Below are 21,757 nucleotides of genomic sequence, written 5' to 3'. Positions count from 1 at the left end.
CATTTCCTTCAAAATCATATATGTGACCCTGGACCACAAAACCAGTCTTAAGTGTAAATTTTTCAAAATTGAGATTTATACATCATCCAAAGCGTTCCATTGATGTATGGTTTGTTAGGATCAGCCAATATTTGGCTGAGATACAACTATTTGAAAATCTGGAATCTGAGGGAGCAAAAAAAATCGAAATATTGAGAAAATCACCTTTAAAGTTGACCAAATGAAGTTCTTAGCAATGCATATTACTAATCAAAAATTAAGTTTTGATATATTTCAAGTAAGAAATTTACTAAATATCTTCATTGCACATTATCTTTACTTAATATCCTAATGATTTTTGGCATAAAAGAAAAATGGATAATTTTGACCCATACAATGTATTTTTGGCTATTGCTACAAATATACCCCAGCGACTTAAGACTGGTTTTGTGGTCCAGGGTCACATATACTGATGTGGTGCTCAACTTTTTCTCATTATCACAGTTGAAAACAGTTTATATGAATATGTTTTTTTTACATGATACATCTGTTTAATGAACAGAAAGTATAGCCGACAAATTTGAACAATGTAACAATATTTACTGTCACTTTTGTTGATTAAACGTATTAATTTCTTTAAAAAGTCTTACTGATCCCAAACCGTAGTGTATGTTGCATTCTTTATTTATTGTATTTAACCTTTTAATCTAAAATTCTTATGTTATAAACATAATAAATCATCATCTTCAAATATTTATTTTCGAAAAGTATTTGTGCACAGTCTGTAATATAGCTAAAATAGTTATAGAAAAAAAACACATGAATAATACCCTTGATGGCTTAATAACTGTAAATTTCCATTGTCTGGTATCAGGAAACATTAACAAGACAGAGGGCACTGGGGGGCTTAATTGCGTACATCATTTTTGTTGAACAGGTGTTCACAGAAATTCAATTTATTTGAGCATTTAATATCTTTAAATATAGTTTTCACATGTCTGTTCTATAATTGCCTTTGTTCCATTAATGAGAAGGAAAAAAAAGTGTTAGGTATTTGTTTCATTACAAAAGTGGCAGGTCTTTCTTGGATTAGATAATTGAAGCCATTTTACCTTTTATGCTTTTTCACTCTGAAGTATCTCATTTGCAATTTACAGTGTATGTAATTGGATAAATGCATGCTGTGTAATTACAAACTGGCACAATTTTTTACACTCTTGTAAATATTCATGTTTTTTGAACATTGCTCATATTTGTAAATGATCTGTGGATGAGTTCAAGTAATTGCTGAAAATATCAATGAAATGTTAGTCAAATAATATTCAAGATACCAGTTTGACTTGAATTTGGAAGATTTTCATAAAAATAAAACAGAGAGGGCATAAAAATGAAAAACAAAATGAACTTTCATTAGTATTTTCAATTAAAATCACACAAAGAATCAAGCTGAGACGTTTAAGTAAGCAGTTATATTAAAACTAAGAATAAGGAAACGAATATTAGATGTTAAAAGGAAAAAAAAAAACATTCCTGTCATATAACAATAAGAGTCTGGTTGACGTCACATCTGCAGCAGCCTAGATTTGATCAAATTGATCAATTAACAACACAATGTGTTGTTTTGGAAAGCCTTTTTTTCAGACTATCAAGTCAAACTTCTCTTGTAATCAACAGCCACTTTTGTCAGTGTTAGCGGAGTGTGTTTTTGTCACTGGTCTGGTGAGATGATGTTTCTGTCCCTACAGACCCATTAGAATATTGCACCTGCAGTTCAAGACATTTCATATGCAGTGAAGACAATACTTGTTTGGCTCTATCAAACACTTCCTCTCCCAGACAGGAAATGTGATTAGAAATGAAGGTGGGATTCAGTCAAAAAGGAAATATTCATTAACCAAAATCACCCTTTCCACAACTTCAACCCCCAATGCCATACATACTCCTTGTCCTCGACACGCTCAGTAGCTGAACGCACAATTGTTAACAAGAGATTGGAAAGACGGATATAATTGGATGTCACCGTTTCCACACAGTTCACAAGTTATTTGTAATGTGCAAGTGGATTAAACAGCAAAAAGAAAATGAAACAAAAGATAAGCAAAGCCATTCAGTGCATTTTGAGGCCCTATTATCCATCTCACTGAAGGGCCACAAAATAATAGCGTTTACTTCCTGAATGAATCAGTGTTCATTGAAGGAATCCAATGAGTGAATAATTCAATAACTCACTCTAAAGTGACCTACCTGTCGCCACCTACTGGCCACTGAAAATCTCAAGCACTAGCTAGCTACTATACGCTGTTTGATATTGCAAACTGGTAATATTATTTAAATGTATCGTAATCATAAACACACTGTTTGTAATAAACTGATGTAGTGTTTATTGAATTGTCTAATGAATCTGAAGGAAAAAAAAGCCTACTTCCTCACTGCAAAGTAATTATTCTGTGGAACACAAAGAAGGTGGATAATGTTCATATCCAATGTGTTACATTTAGCACATTGTGGTATTTTTATTTGCGAAACCATAGGCCTATTACAGTTTCTTTTTACAACCTTAAATTTATCTTGATCAACATAAAGGAATTCTAATAACACCATAATGACTCATCAGACTACATTTCAAGATTTAAAAAATAACATCCGTTTGTAAAAGCATATCTGTTTCAAATTCGCTTCCATTCTAGTGGAACTGGGTGGCAGCCATGGCAACTAGTACCGGTTAATTAGAAGCTTATGGAGGAGACAATGATGCAACCTTGGAGAGATAAATAATGAATTGATAATGTGCACTTGTGATCTACTGCGGGCTCTCTGAATACTTTGCCAGATTTGCTAATTACTCTTAATACCACAAAAGGAACACAATCACAAAGGTCATCTTAAGGAAAATGCAAGCTCATCTCTGCTCTGGCTTCAATAAATGTGCTGTAGCATGAGGACGGATCAGGATATATTGGCTCATCTTATCTATAGGATCAAGTCTACAATTGTGCAATCTCTTTTATTTTTATTTTTGTTAGAGTATGCTGCCATCTCCTGGCCAAAAACGACATAGACATACCGGTATTTGTTGTATTCACTTGTTAGTATTTTTATTCTCTAAAAATGCTTGACAGTTTCATTTACTACCGTTCATTAAATTGCCTGTTTACATTTACAAATATGTTAAAAAACCTGTCATTAGGAAAATAATATATATTAAAATTAAATAAAATACATTTAAATACAGTACATTGGTGTGTCACTAACAAGGTGAAAATTCTTTGGTTTGTTTTATACATATTTTCATCTGATAAAACCCATTGTTGGGAAAGCTTAAGTTCAACTAGTATTTTTGAACAAACTTCTTCTAATTTAAAATTTGCTGCTTAATATTTTCATGATATCACTGACCATTCAAACGTTTGGGGTAAGTAAGATTTAAATAAAATAATACTTTTATTACAAGGACACATTAAATTGATCAAATGGACAGTAAAGATATTTATGATGTTACAAAAGATTTCGCTTTTGAACTTTCTAGCCATCAAAGAATCCTGAATGAATGAATGAATCTGACAAATTGGTAAGTTAAATGGCAAAAGAGAATGGAAACCATGCCAAGGACAAATAAAGCCATTGTAAAAGTGATTTATTTAGAAAAATATATATCCATAATTACCATTTTAAAAGCCTCCAACTGACAGACAGACACACACACACACACACACACACACACACACACACACGTAGAACAATTGTAATTGCACTGCACATATATGAGCAGCATAGATTTGAATGGCATACATGTAGTTGCAAAACTCATAATAATACTCCCAGCAGATTAGTTTAAGGAGCTGTAAAGGAGATTTGTGAATTCTATAAACCTGAAGTGAATGGTCATACTACTTTCTGTCATAGCACAGATCTGTACTTGCAAGCAAACATGATCCACACAGCACAAGCTGACTCTGGATAGGCAAACACGCGAACCCTCACTGCCAGTCTTACAGGATCCAACAAACAATCTCTTCACAGAACGGTGACCTGTGATACACAAGAAAACAAGTTAGCAGATGGTAGTTTGTCTTTTTTAAAGCTGCAGTGTGACTTTTGACCACTAACAGCAGTGAACAAAATTGCTAATTTTTTGCTACTTCTTTAAACTGTTTCTGTTTTAAGTGACATATCAATAAAAAAGGCATTATAGGTAGCTTTGTTTTTACTGTGCAGGTACCTGAGGCAGGTAGCGAATGCCCTATGCGCATTACGGTGCAAGAAATGAATAGGAAAGCCTTTAAAAATGTGTCCGTCAGGTACCGCTCTTCTCACAGCATCCTGAAACTCCTCGTTTCCACACGACACACCAGTACAGCGCTCTAGTTCATACGCCGACAACACTGCTGACAGCAAGTATGATAGGTGATCATGCCAGACCGAGATCCTACAGACAAAAGCATGTTAAAAAGTATTTTCAATGTCAAGAATATAGTCTTGTATATCTGTGGTAAACTCAGATTTCACATTTTCAAAAATTATTCTTATTCAATTATTCAAATTATACAAACATTCATGTTGCTTCAAACCCTAAGTCCCTTTTTTTTCTTTGAAATAATACAAAATATTGAATATTGAACTGGGTATTTTAAGTTTCAAAATTACAAAAAGCATAATATAAGTGGTCGATGATATTCAAAGTCTTCTGGAATAATACAATACTTTTTCTAGGAGGAATAGACTACTACTAGTAGTATATTTTTATTTAATGCCATGTCAGCATCTTAGGATATTATCATGGCAAAAACTATTTAGAAAAATACAAGTATAACAAATACAATATTTTTTTTTACATTAACATATGTTAAAAATCCCAAAACTTTTTCTGGCAAAATCATACTAAACTGTCATAGCACTGTTATGGTCATAGAACCTCGATGCCCAGACATCTTCAAACGGTTTTGAAAAGAAGAGGAGATGCTACACCATGTTAAACATGCCCCCGTCCCAACTATTTTGAGACCTGTAGCAGGCATCAAATTTGAAATGAGCTCATTTTGTGCATAAAATTGTAAGATTTCTCAGTTTATGTTATCTATGTTCTATTGTGAATAAAATATTGGCTCATGTGATTTGAAATTCTTTTACTTTTCATTTTAGTCAAATTTAAAAACGTTCCAACATTCTGAAATTCAGGTTGTAATAATAAAATAATAATTATAAAAAAAAACGCCAAACTTTTGAATAATAGCTTAAGAAAACATTATATCACACTAGCTGTATGGACCACTTTCATGATACTTTTCTGGTGCTTTTTTGTCATTTTGGACTGACACGTGAGTAATGGATGGTTCATTTGTGGGGTAAATGTTCCAGGGATGCAAACACATCGTGGGTGAAAAAGGTGACAGACTTTTTTTTTCTTTTCTTTTTTTAAATACTTATACATTATTTTAAAGCCTATATTATTTTTTAACTCTACAATTGTGCTGTAAAATTCACTTTAAAGATTCACTTTTCATTCATGGAGATGACATGGAAAAATGTGCCAAAAATCCTGGAAGAAAACAAAGACTTTTAAGATGACAATTACATCAATTTACCATTATATCCAGTAGATGGCAGCAGAGGATCACTCATTAGCTCAGTTGCCATTTCCACTCCCTAGTTTTGACTTCTAGCTTTTGGATTTATTATAAAATGACTATTATAGCAAATTTTAGTACTGTACTTTAGTATAGCAAGTACAATCAAATAATAATGCATTAAATATTTTGAAAGATTTTTAGATTGAATTTAAAATCTTTTTTTTTTTTTTTAAACATTGCCTTAAAAAGGACACATCAAAAAGAGTGTTAAGTTATCTTTAACTATAGATATGCTGTAGCTATGTTACTCTGCATCACTTAATGCACAGGTCTATTTTTGACATCAGTTTGTCAGATAGTTCTGTCCGTTGCTACAGTAATCACTGTCAATCATAGCAATGACTGGCACAACAATGTAGTGGATTCATGTGCATAATTTTTTACACTCATATTTGTCACTCCTGAAACAGTATACGTGGATGTTCAGTCCTATTAGACAAACAAAACTTTTCTTCAATTGTCAATGGATTATGTAGAGAAATCGAGCAAATTACTTTCTAGCGCAACTGACTGAGATATAATCAATGACTAACTACACAATCAATCTCTTATTTACAACGTGTGTATGCTTTTCTCTCTCACCCGTTCTATTAGGTAGATCTGCGAGCGTGTAGAACTATACTTGACTAACCTACAGAAAGCACCTCTGACTGACCATTGCTTTCAACAGAGATGCCTGTAATTGACTCAACACTGCAAAAGCACATTGTAAATAAATGTGTGGTTCTGTAATTCGAAACCAAAGCACGCACACAAAAACACACAGGAGTTGTGTCAAAACACTTTCTCATCTGATCTGCACAAATCTTGTAAGTGACCTATTTTGATCTCAAAAAGGTGAATTTTCACTGAAAGGTGAGCAGTTTGCATCTATGATGTTCTCTTTAGCTGTATTCAGAAATGCACTTTACATATGTTGCTTTTGGGTGGGAGGTTGCTTGTGCATGTGTGGATATATTACCTTTCTATGCTCTGCTAATAGGTAGCGCATTTCCAGCTCAAGTTGGTTGCTGGCCTCATTAGGCACTAAAGAAGGGGAGCAGAGAGGAGGAGTTGGTGGGAGAGAGGAGGTGGAGCCGGGTACACATACAGATCTCACGGCCTCCTCGCTCATGGCCTTCCAGCGGGAGCCATCTGTGAAGTCAAATACACACAGCTCCAGAGCATCTGACGGCTGACAGTTTGCCAGGAGCGTCTTGTGGTTGAAGACGCAGCGGAGCGTCCGGTAAGGGTGGGTGGGTTTTGGTTGGGGAACCATGGGGGGAGCATCTGGGTCTATTGGACGGTGGAGGTGTCTGTTACAGAAAATAAAACAGGAAGGCTGGTCTTAAAGCAAAATATTTACAAACCCATTAAGCACATTTGTGAGTGGTTAACTAAAAAAAAAAATTTGGCTCCAAAATGTATACATTAAAGCTGCAGTCCGTAACTTTTTTTGGTTAAAAATTATCCGAAATCAATATTTGAATCTGAACATAACCAGCCAGTGTTCAAAACTATCGCCTTACTGTCACGGGACGGCGAAGAAGCGCCGCGAAAAGACGAGTCTGGGTCCAAGTGCAGGTAAGGCTCCTTTAATTCAAAACAAAAGGCCAACACGGCACAAAACAAAACAGAAAAGGACTGGGATACAAAAACGGCAATGAGGTGCGTGTAGCCCAGAGCAGACACTAGAAACCAAAAACACATTCACAAATATCATGTAACGCAACCAGGCAGAGTGGTGGGAGAGGGGAGACTAAATAGTCCGTGGCAATTGGGAACAGCTGTGGGTGTAATGAGTGGGACAGGTGTGTGAGATGGGACAGGTGTATGTATTTACGTAGATGAGTCCGGGAGGAAGGGAGATGGTGACCTCTGGTGGCGACAGGGAAGAACTGCCGAGCCCGGACTCGTGACATGACCCCTCCCTTAAGGAACGGCTTCCAGACGTTCCACCAACACCCCCAATAGTCCGGAGGGAGGTGGAACAGGGGGAGGTGGGCCAGGCCCGTGCAGCGGAAGAGGGCCCAGAGACGGAGGCAGACACGGGCGCCAGGACGGCGCCGGCAGAACAGGAGGCCAGGGCGGACACGGTGGATTCATCCGGGGAAGCTCGCAAGCGGACACTGCTGCCTCGGAAGCCTGGTGGGCGTGCACCGCCGCCTCGGAAGTCTTGTGGGCGTGCACCGCCGCCTCGGAAGCCTTGTGGGCGTGCACCGCCTCCTCGGAAGCCTTGTGGGCGTGCACCGGCGCCTCGGAAGCCTTGTGGGCGTGCACCGCCGCTTCGGAAGCCTTGTGGGCGGGCACCACCGCCTCGGAAACCTTGTGAGCGGGCACCGCCGCCTCGGAAGCCCTGTGAGCGGACACCGCCGCTTCGGAAGTCTTGTGAGCGGGCACCGCCGCCTCAGAAGCCTCGTGAGCAAACACCGCTCTCTCGGGGGCTTCGTGAGCGAACACCGCTCTCTCGGGGGCTTCGTGAGCGAACACCGCTCTCTCGGGAGCCTCGTGAGCGAGCACAGCTGTCTCGGGAGCCTCGTGAGCGAACACCGCTCTCTCGGGGGCTTTGTGAGGGAGCACAGCTGTCTCCGGAGGAACGTGAGCGAGCACAGCGGTCTCGGGAGCCTCGTGAGCGAACACCGCTCTCTCGGGGGCTTCGTGAGGGAGCACAGCTGTCTCGGGAGGAACGTGAGCGAGCACAGCTGTCTCGGGAGGAACGTGAGTGGTCACCATCGCCTCGGGAGCTTCGTGAGCGAGCACAGCTGTCTCGGGAGGAACGTGGGCGGGCACCGCTCTCTCGGGAGCCTCGTGAGCAAACACCGCTCTCTCGGGGGCTTCGTGAGCGAACACCGCTCTCTCAGGGGCTTCGTGAGCGAACACCATCGCCTCGGGAGGAACGTGAGCGAGCACAGCTGTCTCGGGAGGAACGTGAGCAGTCAGCATTGCCTCGGGAGCTTCGTGAGCGAGCACAGCTGTCTCGGGAGCTTCGTGAGCGAGCACAGCTGTCTCGGGAGGAACGTGAGCGAGTACAGCTGTCTCAGGAGCCTCGTGAGCGAACACCGCTCTCTCGAGGGCTTCGTGAGCGAACACCATCGCCTCGGGAGGAACGTGAGCGAGCACAGCTGTCTCGGGAGGGACGTGAGTGGTCACCATCACCTCGGGAGCTTCGTGAGCGAGCACAGCTGTCTCGGGAGGAACGTGAGCGACCAACGCCGCTCGCTCACTCAGCGAGGGTTCCCGCACGCTGCACATCAGACCAGGACGCTCCGGAAGCGGGCGCGAGGCACTGGGCGCGGCCGTCGCCGTCCCCCGGATCGCCGGCCTCGGGAGAACTGTGAACGGGCTCCGCAGCTAACTCCAACCTGAAGGCTGAGCCGCTCACCTGCAGAGCCAGGTTAATGTAGTCCTCCAGCGACTCCCCGGGGTCCCAGTATGGTACCAGGGACTTGAAGGGCTCAGCCAGACCTCCCCAGAAGAAGACCATGAGGCAGGTCTTCTCCGTCGCCGACTGAGGAGCTCCTCCAATGAAGTCCCTGGCATAATCCTCCATGCTCCGGTCTCCCTGGCGGATGTGGAGGAACCTCCCTGCTGGACCCATCCTTGCTGGTTGCGTTCTGTCACGGGACGGCGAAGAAGCGCCGCGAAAAGACGAGTCTGGGTCCAAGTGCAGGTAAGGCTCCTTTAATTCAAAACAAAAGGCCAACACGGCACAAAACAAAACAGAAAAGGAGCAGACACTAGAAACCAAAAACACATTCACAAATATCATGTAACGCAACCAGGCAGAGTGGTGGGAGAGGGGAGACTAAATAGTCCGTGGCAATTGGGAACAGCTGTGGGTGTAATGAGTGGGACAGGTGTGTGAGATGTGACAGGTGTATGTATTTACGTAGATGAGTCCGGGAGGAAGGGAGATGGTGACCTCTGGTGGCGACAGGGAAGAACTGCCGAGCCCGGACTCGTGACATGAACCAAAAACACATTCACAAATATCATGTAAAGCAACCAGGCAGAGTGGTGGGAGAGGGGAGACTAAATAGTCCGTGGCAATTGGGAACAGCTGTGGGTGTAATGAGTGGGACAGGTGTGTGAGTATGTATTTACGTAGATGAGTCCGGGAGGAAGGGAGATGGTGACCTCTGGTGGCGACAGGGAAGAACTGCCGAGCCCGGACTCGTGACACTTACTTTAGCCCAATTCACAACGGTTAGCTTATAATAATGTTTTCTAATTTGAGTGGTATAAGAGAATAATTAAATGTATCATTTTGATGGCAGACTGTGATCCAGAAAGGATTATGTGTTTATGAAACACATGTGAATGAAATTAAATTATATTCCAGTTTTAAATATGCTTTTGATTACAGATAGCCTAGGATGACACAAGATTTGTATTTTATAGAAAACCAGTTGGACGGGAGCATAGTTAGGCTACGTGCCGCCTGTCGCGGACTCTCAAGCAACCTGCCGGCACGCAATACCCGTATATATGAGCGCACAGGCCGGTTCACGCCATTTTCATCCTGGAAAACACACAAGTATTATAAAACATCTGATGCAAATATTGTTATGAACAAGCATTAATCACCAATCTAGTTTTATATATATATATATTGCAACATTCAACAGTACATTGCTCAGTAACATCAGGTCACCTGTGCAAAGATCTTCACCAGTTTGGACTGGTGTGAGGGTCGAATTTCCAAGAACTCTTGCCACCACTGTTTGGCATACACCAAAAACAGCCTCTCCTTCTCAGCTGTTTTCTGCCTTTCCAGGGATTGCTGGAAAAAGCAAGATCCTGAGTTTTTGTTTTAGGCAAGCTATTTTTATAATGCAATGTTACTGAGACAAATAATAGAGAAATTATGAGAATGAGAAAGCTTTGTTTTGAAGACTTATCATCCCCCTTTTTGTAACAATTGATGCTTAGAGAATAACAACTCCTTTAAAGGAATGTTCTGGGTTCAAAGTAAAAAAAATGGTGGACATATAAAATGGAAAAGTGTATAGGTGTGGTTCGTTCAACTGCTCATTACATAGTTATGACTGGAGCTGAAAAATTAAAAACAATGATCAACGCATAAACACAAAGAACATCAAATACAGCAAGCATAATGTCAAATGTGCTTGCGATAAACCAATGAGGTTTGTTTTATTGAAAAGTTGGCTACGAACTATACTCTCATTCCGGTGTAATAATCAAGGAACTTCGCTTCCCGTACCATGGGTGCACCTGAAAGTAGTCCCCAGCTACATATATCATAACTAGTTACCTAGCTGGGGACTACCAAAAAAGTAGAGTGTTCCTTTAGGACAAAACAAAGGCACTGACATGTTTTAAGATCAGTCAGTGCAAATTTCTTTCAGTTAAACCTCTCCGATTTACATTTTAGTCTAGGACTAGGCTTAAGCCTGGTCTGTGAAACCAGGGTTTGATGTGCTACATTTATTCTTTTATCAATGTTTATATGTGAATAAAAGCCTAAATCAAATCTGTTCATCATATAAAGTGATTATGTTTCCACAGAAGCATATTAATCCTCATAAACCAAATTGATGGTTTACTTTTACAATGTCTTTGTGTACTTTTTAAAGTTTTGTTGTACTTTCTTAAAGTTTTGGCTGAATGGATTTTCAATGGAGGAACAGAAATCTCGCACATTTAAAAAAAAAATTATCTTCATTTATATTTTTAAGATGAACAGAAGTATGGGTTTGAAACATCATGAGGGTGATTAAATTACAGAATTTTAATTTTGGGGTAAACTATCCCTTAACTATCCCTAAACTACATGCCTGTACCTTTAATACAGTGCATATTTAACATTTATCCTGGTGCAATGTCTTGCCCCATAGACTTTCATTACAAGTGCATTATTGTAAACATTTTTATTACAGGGATGAGTCTAAATGATTTTTTCATGCTACCAGTAGAGCTTTACTGGTACTCAACATTAAATGTTCCTTTGAATGTTATACAGAATGACTTCATTTTAAATAAACTGAAGCATTTATGTGGTGATGACATCAGGGCTCAAGGTCTCAGTAAGAGGAGGATACAGATTCAAAACACCAACAGCTACTTTACATTCACTGCCTGAGGAAAAAAATACATGCACACATGCCCATTAACAATTTTTAAGGCTTAACACCCTTTAATGTGTTCTTTACAACTTAAATGTATAGTTTAAATCTCCAAAAGAAGGTACTTTGAAGAATGCTGCAATTGTTTTTGTTCATAAAATGAAAGGTACTTGGGTCCAAAGTTGTTTGAGACCCCATCAACTTTCAATGTACAGTTAAAAACGTTGAAACTTTAGTCAAAATATATTCTTTTATGTTCCTCAGAAGAAACATTCACATAATTTGTATTTTGGCTAAACTGCGTGTTATGTGTTATGAAAAGCTGTTCACCTTTAATAATAGGACATTTGCTTACCCACTCCCAACAGTTCTGCAGAGACACTGGGTTTTCCCTTGGGAGCACTGAGAGCTCTCCGCCAGTCAAGAAAATAAGAAGAAATGAGTGTTGTGTCCCCAGACGTGTCGGTTTTAATCAGCACCATGTGCACTGGAACACAAATAAAGATATTTTTGATGAAACTGGAGAGATTTACATCCCTCCATTTAAAGTTCATTCCACCAAAACTTTGACACATCATATAATAAAGGTAATCCATAAGAACTAAGTGGTTTAACCCAATTCTTCTGAAGAAATACAATCACTTTATATATGTCAATAATGAACAGGCTTTTATTGACGTAGAAACCTCGATCAGCGCACATACAGTGGTGTGAGAAAGTGTTGGCCCCCTTCCTGATTTTTAATTTTTTTTGCATGTTTGTCACACTTTAATGTTTCAGATCATCAAACAAATTTAAATATTAATTAAAGATAACACAAGTCAACACAACATGCAGTTTTTAAATTAATGTTTTTTTTTTTTTATGAAGGGAAAACAAAATCCAAACCCACATGGCCCTGTGTGAAAAAGTGTTTAAATACTCTGTGGACTGACGAGATAAAAGTTGAACTTTTTGGAAGGTGTGTGTCCCATTACATCTGGCGTAAAAGTAACACAGCATTTCAGAAAAGAACATCATGCCAACAGTAAAATATGGTGGTGGTAGTGTGATGGTCTGGGGCTGTTTTGCTGCTTCAGGACCTGGAAGACTTGCTGTGATAAACGGAACCATGAATTCAGCTGTCTACCAAAAAATCCTGAAGGACAATGTCCAGCCATCTGTTCGTGACCTCAAGCTGAAGCGAACTTGGGTTCTGCAGCAGGACAATGATCCAAAACACACCAGCAAATCCACCTCTGAATGGCTGAAGAAAAACAAAATGAAGACTTTGGAGTGGCCTAGTCAAAGTCCTGACCTGAATCCTATTGAGATGCTGTGGCATGACCTTAAAAAGGCGGTTCATGCTCGAAAACCCTCCAATGTGGCTGAATTACAACAATTCAGCCAAGATGAGTGGGCCAAAATTCCTCCACAGCGCTGTAACAGACTCATTGCAAGTTATCAAACGCTTGATTGCAGTTGTTGCTGCTGAGGGTGGCCCAACCAGTTATTAGGTTTAGGGGGCAAGCACTTTTTCACACAGGGCCATGTGGGTTTGGATTTTGTTTTCCCTTCATAATAAAACTTAATTCAAAAACTGCATGTTGTCTTTACTTGTGTTATCTTTGATTAATATTTAAATTTGTTTGATGATCTGAAACATTAAAGTGTGACAAACATGCAAAAAAATAAAAAATCAGGAAGGGGGCCAACACTTTTTCACACCACTGTACATGCTGCACATCAAATAGGGTAAATAATGCACTTACACTTAAAGCACAGAAAATGTCTTCATTTGTGTTTTAAAGATGAACACAATTATGGGTTTAGAATGATGTGAGGGTAAAAATGATGGCCCATTAACAATCACTCATTTTGTCTTCAGCTGTGTGATGTTCTTGTCCACAAAACGAGTTGCGGACTTGTTCACAGAATCAGCTTCAGTGTGAGAAACATCCTGATGGGAAATCAGCTAGTCTTTCAAATCGATACAAAATATCTATGTATTGGGAAAAAGATGCATTCATTTTGCAATCTCAATGCATGCAAAACATCAATATATAATCAAAATAGTCTTAGTCTTCACATTTGTGAAGTGGAGATCTTTCATCACATCATCCACGATTCCCCTCCGCTGGAGAGCATGCATGAAATCTGTCCATGCTGCCCATCACCCCTCACGGTCTCCACTAAAACATCACCAATTTTACCATGGATATCCATCTGAAAATGGGTTAGTTGACAAATAACAACATTAAGAGATTTTCAATTTCAACATGCAGGTTTGGTTAGGTCATTTTTTGAAAGAAGTCCTTTATGCTCATAAAAGCTGGATTTATTTGATTAAAAATAGAGAAGAAACAGCAATATTGTGAAATATTATTACAATTTAAAAGCACTGTTTACTATTTTAACACATTTTGTGATTTTCAGTATCCATTACTCCGGTGTTGAGTGTCACGTGATCCTTCAGAAATCATTCTAATATGAAGATATTTCAAAATATATTCAAATAAAAATCAGTTCTTTTAAATTGTAAGAAAGTTAACAATATTATTGTTTACAATATTTTTGATCAAATTAATGCAGCCTTGCTTAGAATAAAAAAATTCTTCCAAAAACATTAAATCTATTATAAACGTGTACTTGAACTTTTTACTTAAATAAAAACTGCATTATCATAATTATTTATTTTCTTTAGTAGCTGGACGCGATATCAACGCCTCCATTTGGCCTATTCTAAAGAGGATGAAAAATCACTTTATTAAATCTAGCATTTTTGATAAAATTCCACATTCATAAATGCAATTTTATGGTTTCCCCATTTTATTTTTGAACTTACAACTGTTTATTAAATGTTCAACATTTGAACGAAAGTGTCCTTACAAAATGGCGCCGCTGTGTTCGGACGCCGTTCGGGCCGCTCCTACCTACATTTCACTGCTGGTTATACCCTGTATAATTGTGTATGTGACACATACAAATCTTGAATCTTGTAGCTGTAATGTTTATTCAATAATAAAAAAGTTATCTTGTAGTTCTCCACAGAGCGTTTTTAGTCATGTAATGCTGTCCTTATTGAAAGTCCTTACAAACACAACAGCTTTCAAATTAGTTTGAGGAGCAAATGTGCAATTTATGTTTTAAAACATATCGTGAAAGCCTCAAGTAATATTAACCATAGACATGTTACTCTTAAATCCAAAACTGCTATTCTAAAATCATGAGAAATTCCCAAAGTAACCAAATAAATGCAAATGTGCATTCTCTTCTATTTGGATTTGGATGTGACAAAGCTTTACATTTAGAACCGCCCGGTAATCTAAAATATGTAACCCAAACCTCTCAGAAAAAGAGAATTACATCATTAATCTTTTAGCTAAATTTTGCATTCACAAGAATAACAAAAAATAACAGAATACCAACATTGATCTACTGTAATGTACTTTGAAACCCTTCTAAAAATGATAACACAAAACAAGAAACCAATACAGTTCTCAAGCTTTTCAAATGCAACTGCCTAAACCTTAAAAAAATTGTTTATTCTGTATCTCACATTCTTTAAATAATCCACTTGACTCATTACTGAAACACCTACACAGACTTTTTTTTAATAAAATTAAAAATATCTTCAGAGCTTTAGAACTATCAGGAGAATGAGTTCAACAGCTTTTTATATTCAATTATTAAACCAGATGTCACTTACATTTGATAGCATGTTGGGAACAGCTTTCTAATATCTTTGAAAAATGTTATTAGCTCTTAAAAGGTCATCCCTTAAACACAGCTTTTTCCCGTACTTGTGACAACAGACCGCTGAGAGGAAAAAGGATTGTTCTTTCCCGGTTGGTCACTTGGCTAGATGGAATGAAATGACCACTCCACCATTAGCCACTTCTGGAAATATTGGATCAATTCCTGGAACCATGGCAGGAAGAAACATCTAATTTGACTCCCATTGATTCTGCTAAGTAATTGGCATTAAACCCACAATGAAATCCTACAGTGTGAGGTAACGGCGACTGGAAACAAACTATGATCCGTGGAGACAAAAATAAATCACTAGGCTTAGTTTAGCATCCATTGTCTAAAAATTAAACATAACAGACCTGACACTGCACTGATGTAGCCATCTGTAAACATGCAGCCTGTCACAATCTACATTTATTTGCACTCATACATCAGTTTCACACCACGTGTATCGATGAAATGAGAGATACCGTTTTACGGATGCAAATAAGTTTGAGAAACCAGAAAAGCATATGAACAGAAGATGCTGGAGACAAAAAATAATGCAAACAAAACAGCAATTTTTCTTCTTTAGTAAAGAGTTTACTATGTACATTTTTGAAAGTGGAATCCGGACCACTTATTACATTTGGCTGAATCTACAGTCAGTTTATTACTAGAAGATCCTGAGATGTGCATGTATGGAAACTCACTGGGCTTTGACCTACTGAAACAAATGAGTCACCCTATGAATATCCATGCCGAAATTTAACAAACAGACGCATTAATAAACTGACTCAGACGGACTGGTGAGGGTCTATTTAACATTGCTCCGCATAAGACAAAATACTGTACAGTGAAAGTTGTTAGGCCGCGAGAACTTACAGTGATAGAATTACAATAGTAGTTACAACGTAACTACGTCATTCGTTACACTGTAATAACCACATATGACACAAACAGTCAATAAATCATGAAGAACATCCAGGTATGAATGCTTGTAAACACGATCATTCTACATTTTTTGTCCCTCATCTAGAAACATCCAAGCACCTACTAATATGAGTACCATAATTTGGGTCCCTGGGCGAATAAAAGACAAGAAGAGGAATCTGTGGGATAAAACGGCATTACTGGGACAGAAAGGCCCAGCACATGCACAGTCCCAGTGCTACAGCTGCACCTGCGCCGACATTTAGGAGAATTGGTTTCCAGAAAAGCCACTTCTCTTTCTTCTTCTCCGAATCGCTTAGTTTCAGCTTCATTTGCTGCACCTTCTGTGCCGTGCTGGCTATCCGTTCATCGCGGTTCCGCTTGCGTAGGCTGGAAGTAATAACAACACACACATGGTTGATTACTTCAGATTTTTTAATAGGCAAAAAAAGTGAGCTATTTTCCTGGTATTAACATAATTACATCACTTAATGCACATCCTTTTTCTAAATATATTTTCACAAAATACTGGTTATAAAAAGTCATATTGTGAAATATTATTGCAATTTAAAAGAGTTGTTTTCTATTGAGTGGTAATGGATGCATTACATATAGATCTTGATCAACTTTTAATTCTGTCTAGTACTGTTGTTACAGTTATGGTTGTCTGAACTAGATTCCGCTCAGCTATCAGTTAACAAGATAAAACATTATTTTTTCTTTTATCTTACCTTAATGTTTTTAACTCCGTATGCTCTTCGTTTTGTGAATGTATGCTGTCTCGTTCTCTTCCTGGATCATGTGGCTCTGTACAAGAGTCAGACTGTCCGTTGAGTTTCTCTGAATTCAGGATGGAGCTCGGAGAAGATGAAACCAAATAAACTTCTGGCTCCTGCCACTCTTCAGGCTGCTTCTGCTGTCAATGCAAAGGTTTAGTGTTAGAGACACATAAACAGTACATTAAATACTTTTGGGAAGCAAAACATGTACTTTGTGTGTGTGTTTTTGTTTTATCGACATGTTACACATCAACTATTCACATATATTGCAAAGCACGATTACTATGGTTTATCAAAGTAACACACAAAAATAAATATAATTTAGTGTTTCAAAGGTCAAAATTCATTATTAATGTCTCTGTCACTTTTGAACATTATAAATGTTCAAGTATAAATCTATTAAATCTACTATAAATCTACTGTCCCCAAAATTTGGAACAGTGTTGTAGTTTTTTGGGGGGAATAACACAATATAATGCAAATAAATGCAATACTTTTTTTTTTTTTTACGCAATGCTGGTTATTAATAAATTACTCAAAATCAAATGTAATAATGCAATCGCACCATGCTTGACACCTGTAGAGCCGAGTCTCCCAGGATGCTCTTTGTTCCCTCCATGACTGCCATATATGAAAATCGAAGCTGATCTGGAGTTTGGATAAGGCCCATTCGATACTCTCGCATATCTAACAAAACCTTTTGAATGTCCACAGACGAAGGGTCTTTCCTCTTGTCCATCTACAAATACAAAACGACAATGAAATCAGTTAAACAGAACATCATACTGTACATGATAACCCAGGTAAAAAAAAAAAAAAAAAAAAAAGATTACAGCCTCACATAATGCATGTAATAAATGAGCTGTAAAACCTTTAGAATTATTCAATATGTTGTAACTGCAGTCTTACCAAAACAAGGCAGGTGTCAACCAATGAGAAAGTCCCAGATCTCCCTATTCCTGCACTGCAGTGGACCACCGCAGGTCCGTTCTCTGGCCCCAAAGAGCCAGATTCTCGAACCTTGAAAAGGAAGTTGAGGAATGATGCTGGGGACTCCGGCACGCCAAAATCAGGCCACGTTGTGTAATTAAAATGGTAGATCTCTCTGGTTTCTCCGGTCTAAAAATATGGGACAAAATTGAAACATTTAATTTTGATGTTTTGTTTAGAGAAGAATTCAATGACATAATGATTTAACATTACGTTCACCTTGCCATTTTTGAGTTCTAATAGTCTGATTGTGTAATTCGGTTTGACATCCTCAGACACCAGAGTCACCACAAACCCAGTGTCACTGAAATCCATGTCTCGCTCCTCCTCTGATGGCCAGTACTGTGCACACTTCTCCTGTTCAGATTGAACAAAAACAGCAAAAAAAAAAAAAAATTTATGTATTTTGTTTCTTATCAGCATAATACATAATTATGTTCACTCACCGAGCCTTTTTCTATAACTCTGTTAAGCATAATAACTGCTTTGCAACGTTGTTCCCAAATCATTTGCCAGAAGTGACCACAAGTGCTCCTCAGTGGGCCCTGCAGAAAGAGAAAAGTGTCTGCAATTACATTAGAGAATACACAAACAAGCTGGTCAATGCATGTTACATTAAATTACAATCTTCCAGACATTCTTCTTAGTTCTACAAAAGACAGGTTTCATGATGCTAAACACAAATTCAATAAAAACAGGGGAAACATGTAAATCAAATGTGTTGGTATACAAGAACCACATGTAAATGTATATTAAGCTCACATGAGACATCAATGCAAGTCAGCTAAATGCAAACAGTGGACTTACTTTTTCCATTACTGCCATACCTGTGTCAATATGTACCTTCTCTGGGCCTCATCAATGGTAATTAGGCTCGCATTTATGTAGTCATTCTCTGAATTTTCTAATCTCACCCGACTGTGATCATCTTAACACAAAAATTCAAGTTATTCAGGGAGAGTCGACATTTTGTCAATTTGTGTTAAATTAATCTGAAATCAAGATTAAGTTTACAGAAGAAAAAAAAAGCTTGTAAGGACTATTTTAATAAAACACTTGTCATTCAAATCTGTATGGCTGTTTCTACACATTAAGTCACTATTGACTTTCACTACATTTTTCCTTTATACAATGAAAGTGAATGGTGACTGAGGCTGTTATCCTGAGGCTATACAATTTCCTATTTTGGTTCACAGACAAAAGAAAGAAAGAAAAGTCATACAGATGTGAAACAACATGATGTTGGCTAAATAATGATACAAATTTAAACTGTCCTTTTCAGGGCAAGGTTATAAAATGAGTGAAACATTGTTGAAATGGTTTACATGGAAGAAACGTACAGGGACTGACGTCTCTATATCTATTCCTATTGCGATTTTCTGGGAACGTTGCCACTTTGAAGGGACACTCCTGAGACTGGATACGGATTTCCTAGAAAGAGATTACAAAATAACAAACATCAGTGTGAAAACCCTTTATAAAAAAAAATTCAATAACACCAGTCCCCTCTCTCATATATTACATGACATGTAAAAACCTGCATATACACTTGTCTTTATATATAGAAGGAGGGAGTGTTATTAAAATATAAATAAAGAACTAATAACACTGTCAAAATAAAATATATTCTGCCAAATAAGGGGGGTTGGGCATGTAGGACTTTCTGGCTGAGTTATAGAGAATTGACAGCTTCGGTTCTTCAGTTCTTGGGAAGTGCTCGTCAGTTCTCAGAAACCATATGGAGGTGTGTCAAAACCTAGCGAGCTCCCTAACTTGACAGCATTTTCGAGTATCACAGATGCACGCGGGGGTTTTAGAAAGCGGCAGAGATCAGATGACATTTAGGGTGATAGGACTTGGAACGCAAATGGTGCCTAAAACAAACTAACGTGAAACAGAGGTCTTGAAATGCTGTCTAGGTAGACAGCTCACAAGGTGTTGAGACGCAGCCCGCGTGTTGGCCGGAAGCTGCTCTAATGCACCGCACTGACATGACCGCTCACGCACTTCACATTGCTGGCATTTACTCCGTGTAAACAAGATATTTTAATTCGCTGTATGGTTTTATTCGTTTTGCTTGTTGACAAGAATTAAAGATAATAAACCGATTGAGTTGTAAAACCATTTCCACTCACGTTCGCGTTTACCCGAGCTGAAACGATTCACAAAACAAGATTATTTTAGATGTAGCTGCGGCTAGTAAATTCATGTGGACCGTATTTCTCGGTATTACGCGCATGCGCTGTAACGCAAAGTTGAATTACCCAGAACGGCTCAAATTTAATCATTCAGAAGAACCGTATGACTTACATTATAAAGGTTTTGCCACTGTCCAGATGAATCGATGTTCTCAAACTCCTGATGCATTTTTTTCCGAAGCGGGGTTATTCAAATGGGAAATGGTTCAATCATATGTCGTCTGAGCTCATTCCATTGTTAAAAATGGTCATGATCCCGTAAAACGGCAAGGAACGGTGCAGTGCGATGTTAACCCTCATCAAAGAGGATAAAATTACCAGCACTTTCAGCACCCCCATCGGCTACTTCCGTGTGCCCGTGGAGCGCGACAAACAGCGCCCTCTGTCGACAAGACTCCACATGGCCACCTCCATTACTTCCAGGTGCTGCTGGAGACTCGTACAAGTGTCGAATCTTTTGAATCGGTTCATTCACTGACTCTTTGAGAAGGCTACTACAAAGTTTGTGCAATGAGTGGGTCATTCACTCAAGTCATTCACCAACAAAATGTCACGATCTTTTACTAAAAGTCTTGATTTACAAATCAAGTTTTTCCACAAATGTCAATACTAAGCTTTTTTCCCCCCGCCTTCCTCATTCACCAACTTAGAGCATGACTTTTCAAGCTATAGCAAAAAGACAATATTAAGCATAAACAGTTACATAAAGCAGACTAGCATTGCTATTTCTGCCATATAAAAACTTTATAAAGCAGAAGTATTAAAGGGGACCTAACATACACAGTTTTACCCAATCTCATGTTAATCTTGAGTACCTATAGAGTAGTACTGCATCCTTCATATCTCCAAAAAGTCTTTAGTTTTATAATATTAATAAAAGAAAGATCCAGCTTTCCGATTCTCTCCGGAAAAAGCCGAGCCGAGGCGTGCCGTGTGGGCGGGGCTAAAGAGTGACGAGCACTTGCGCCGATCGCCAACAAAACACAGACATTTGATGCCGTTTCACATACCGTCTGCAGTTCTGAATCATGACCGGGATCTTTTAAAGCTGGGACTGCTCCATCTTTCAGTATTAAACGATGCGCAAATCCAGCGTCGAACTGGGCCTTGTTTATAAAACGTTTGTCACTTGAGAAACGTCATTGCTGCCCCGGAAAAAACAAACTGTATCCACTGTTCACGTAACGCTGGGTTCTTTTAGGAAGCCGAAACAAGGTTATCTTTCCCTCACAACCAAAAACACTCTTCTTTAGAGACATTCTTCCCGATCGAGTCCCGTGCAGTGCTGCTGAATGAAACGCGTTGATGGGCGCGCTCTCGCTTTGGTCGATGCGTGCACGGGCGCGTTCTTCCAGGAGAAATGCCCATATAAGGAGTTCCGCCGTCGTAACACGTTCCGAATTAGTGCGTGGAATTAAACGAAAAAGATTTGTTCAAATTAAATATTCTTTTAAATTCAATTACACAATTTAATT

The 21,757-nt window shown here is 38.8% G+C and overlaps 1 protein-coding gene and 1 pseudogene across 8 annotated transcripts; both read right to left on the bottom strand.

Moving 5' to 3' along the window:
• Positions 1-3,876: 3,876 nt before the first annotated feature.
• Positions 3,877-12,225, bottom strand: LOC306878518 (centrosomal protein of 76 kDa-like; annotated as a pseudogene). The gene is made up of 8 exons: positions 12,027-12,225; positions 11,614-11,684; positions 10,240-10,368; positions 10,020-10,107; positions 7,538-7,730; positions 6,568-6,901; positions 4,199-4,405; positions 3,877-4,008 (listed from the first exon to the last, which is right to left on the bottom strand). The product of its transcript is annotated as a centrosomal protein of 76 kDa-like (transcript).
• Positions 12,226-14,648: 2,423 nt separating this feature from the next.
• Positions 14,649-21,595, bottom strand: LOC306877767 (tyrosine-protein phosphatase non-receptor type 2-like). 7 transcript variants are annotated; one of them, XM_079429718.1, is made up of 9 exons: positions 20,395-20,719; positions 19,425-19,515; positions 18,912-19,012; positions 18,531-18,629; positions 18,304-18,441; positions 18,004-18,213; positions 17,660-17,833; positions 17,047-17,231; positions 14,649-16,705 (listed from the first exon to the last, which is right to left on the bottom strand). In XM_079429718.1, the coding sequence occupies exons 1-9, from the start codon at positions 20,449-20,451 to the stop codon at positions 16,513-16,515; spliced, it is 1,248 nt and encodes a 415-aa protein (XP_079285844.1). In that variant the 5' UTR covers positions 20,452-20,719; the 3' UTR covers positions 14,649-16,512. The 7 variants fall into 7 exon arrangements, with proteins under 7 accessions (XP_079285844.1, XP_079285842.1, XP_079285847.1 ...); XM_079429716.1 differs by having other exon boundaries at positions 15,781-16,705; positions 19,410-19,515; positions 20,395-20,659; XM_079429721.1 differs by lacking the exon at positions 20,395-20,719 and adding an exon at positions 21,293-21,595 and having other exon boundaries at positions 15,800-16,705; positions 18,892-19,012.
• Between the last annotated feature and the right edge of the window lie 162 nt (positions 21,596-21,757).

The sequence above is a fragment of the Barbus barbus genome (genome assembly GCF_936440315.1).
Source record: "Barbus barbus genome assembly, chromosome: 12".
Lineage (NCBI taxonomy): Eukaryota > Metazoa > Chordata > Actinopteri > Cypriniformes > Cyprinidae > Barbus > Barbus barbus.
Note: the sequence above shows the minus strand (reverse complement) of the source record. Positions and strands in the feature narration are given on the sequence as shown.

What these genes read in the sequence shown, in the direction of transcription:
- LOC306877767 (XM_079429716.1), bottom strand. Translation starts at nt 20,451, where the DNA reads ATGCATCAGGAGTTTGAGAACATCGATTCATCTGGACAGTGGCAAAAC. An exon ending in AGTGGCAAAACCTTTATAAT is followed by an intron (nt 19,516 to 20,394) that starts GTAAGTCATACG and finishes ATCTCTTTCTAG; the next exon opens with GAAATCCGTATCCAGTCTCA. An exon ending in GAAGGTACATATTGACACAG is followed by an intron (nt 18,630 to 18,911) that starts GTATGGCAGTAA and finishes CTCTTTCTGCAG; the next exon opens with GGCCCACTGAGGAGCACTTG.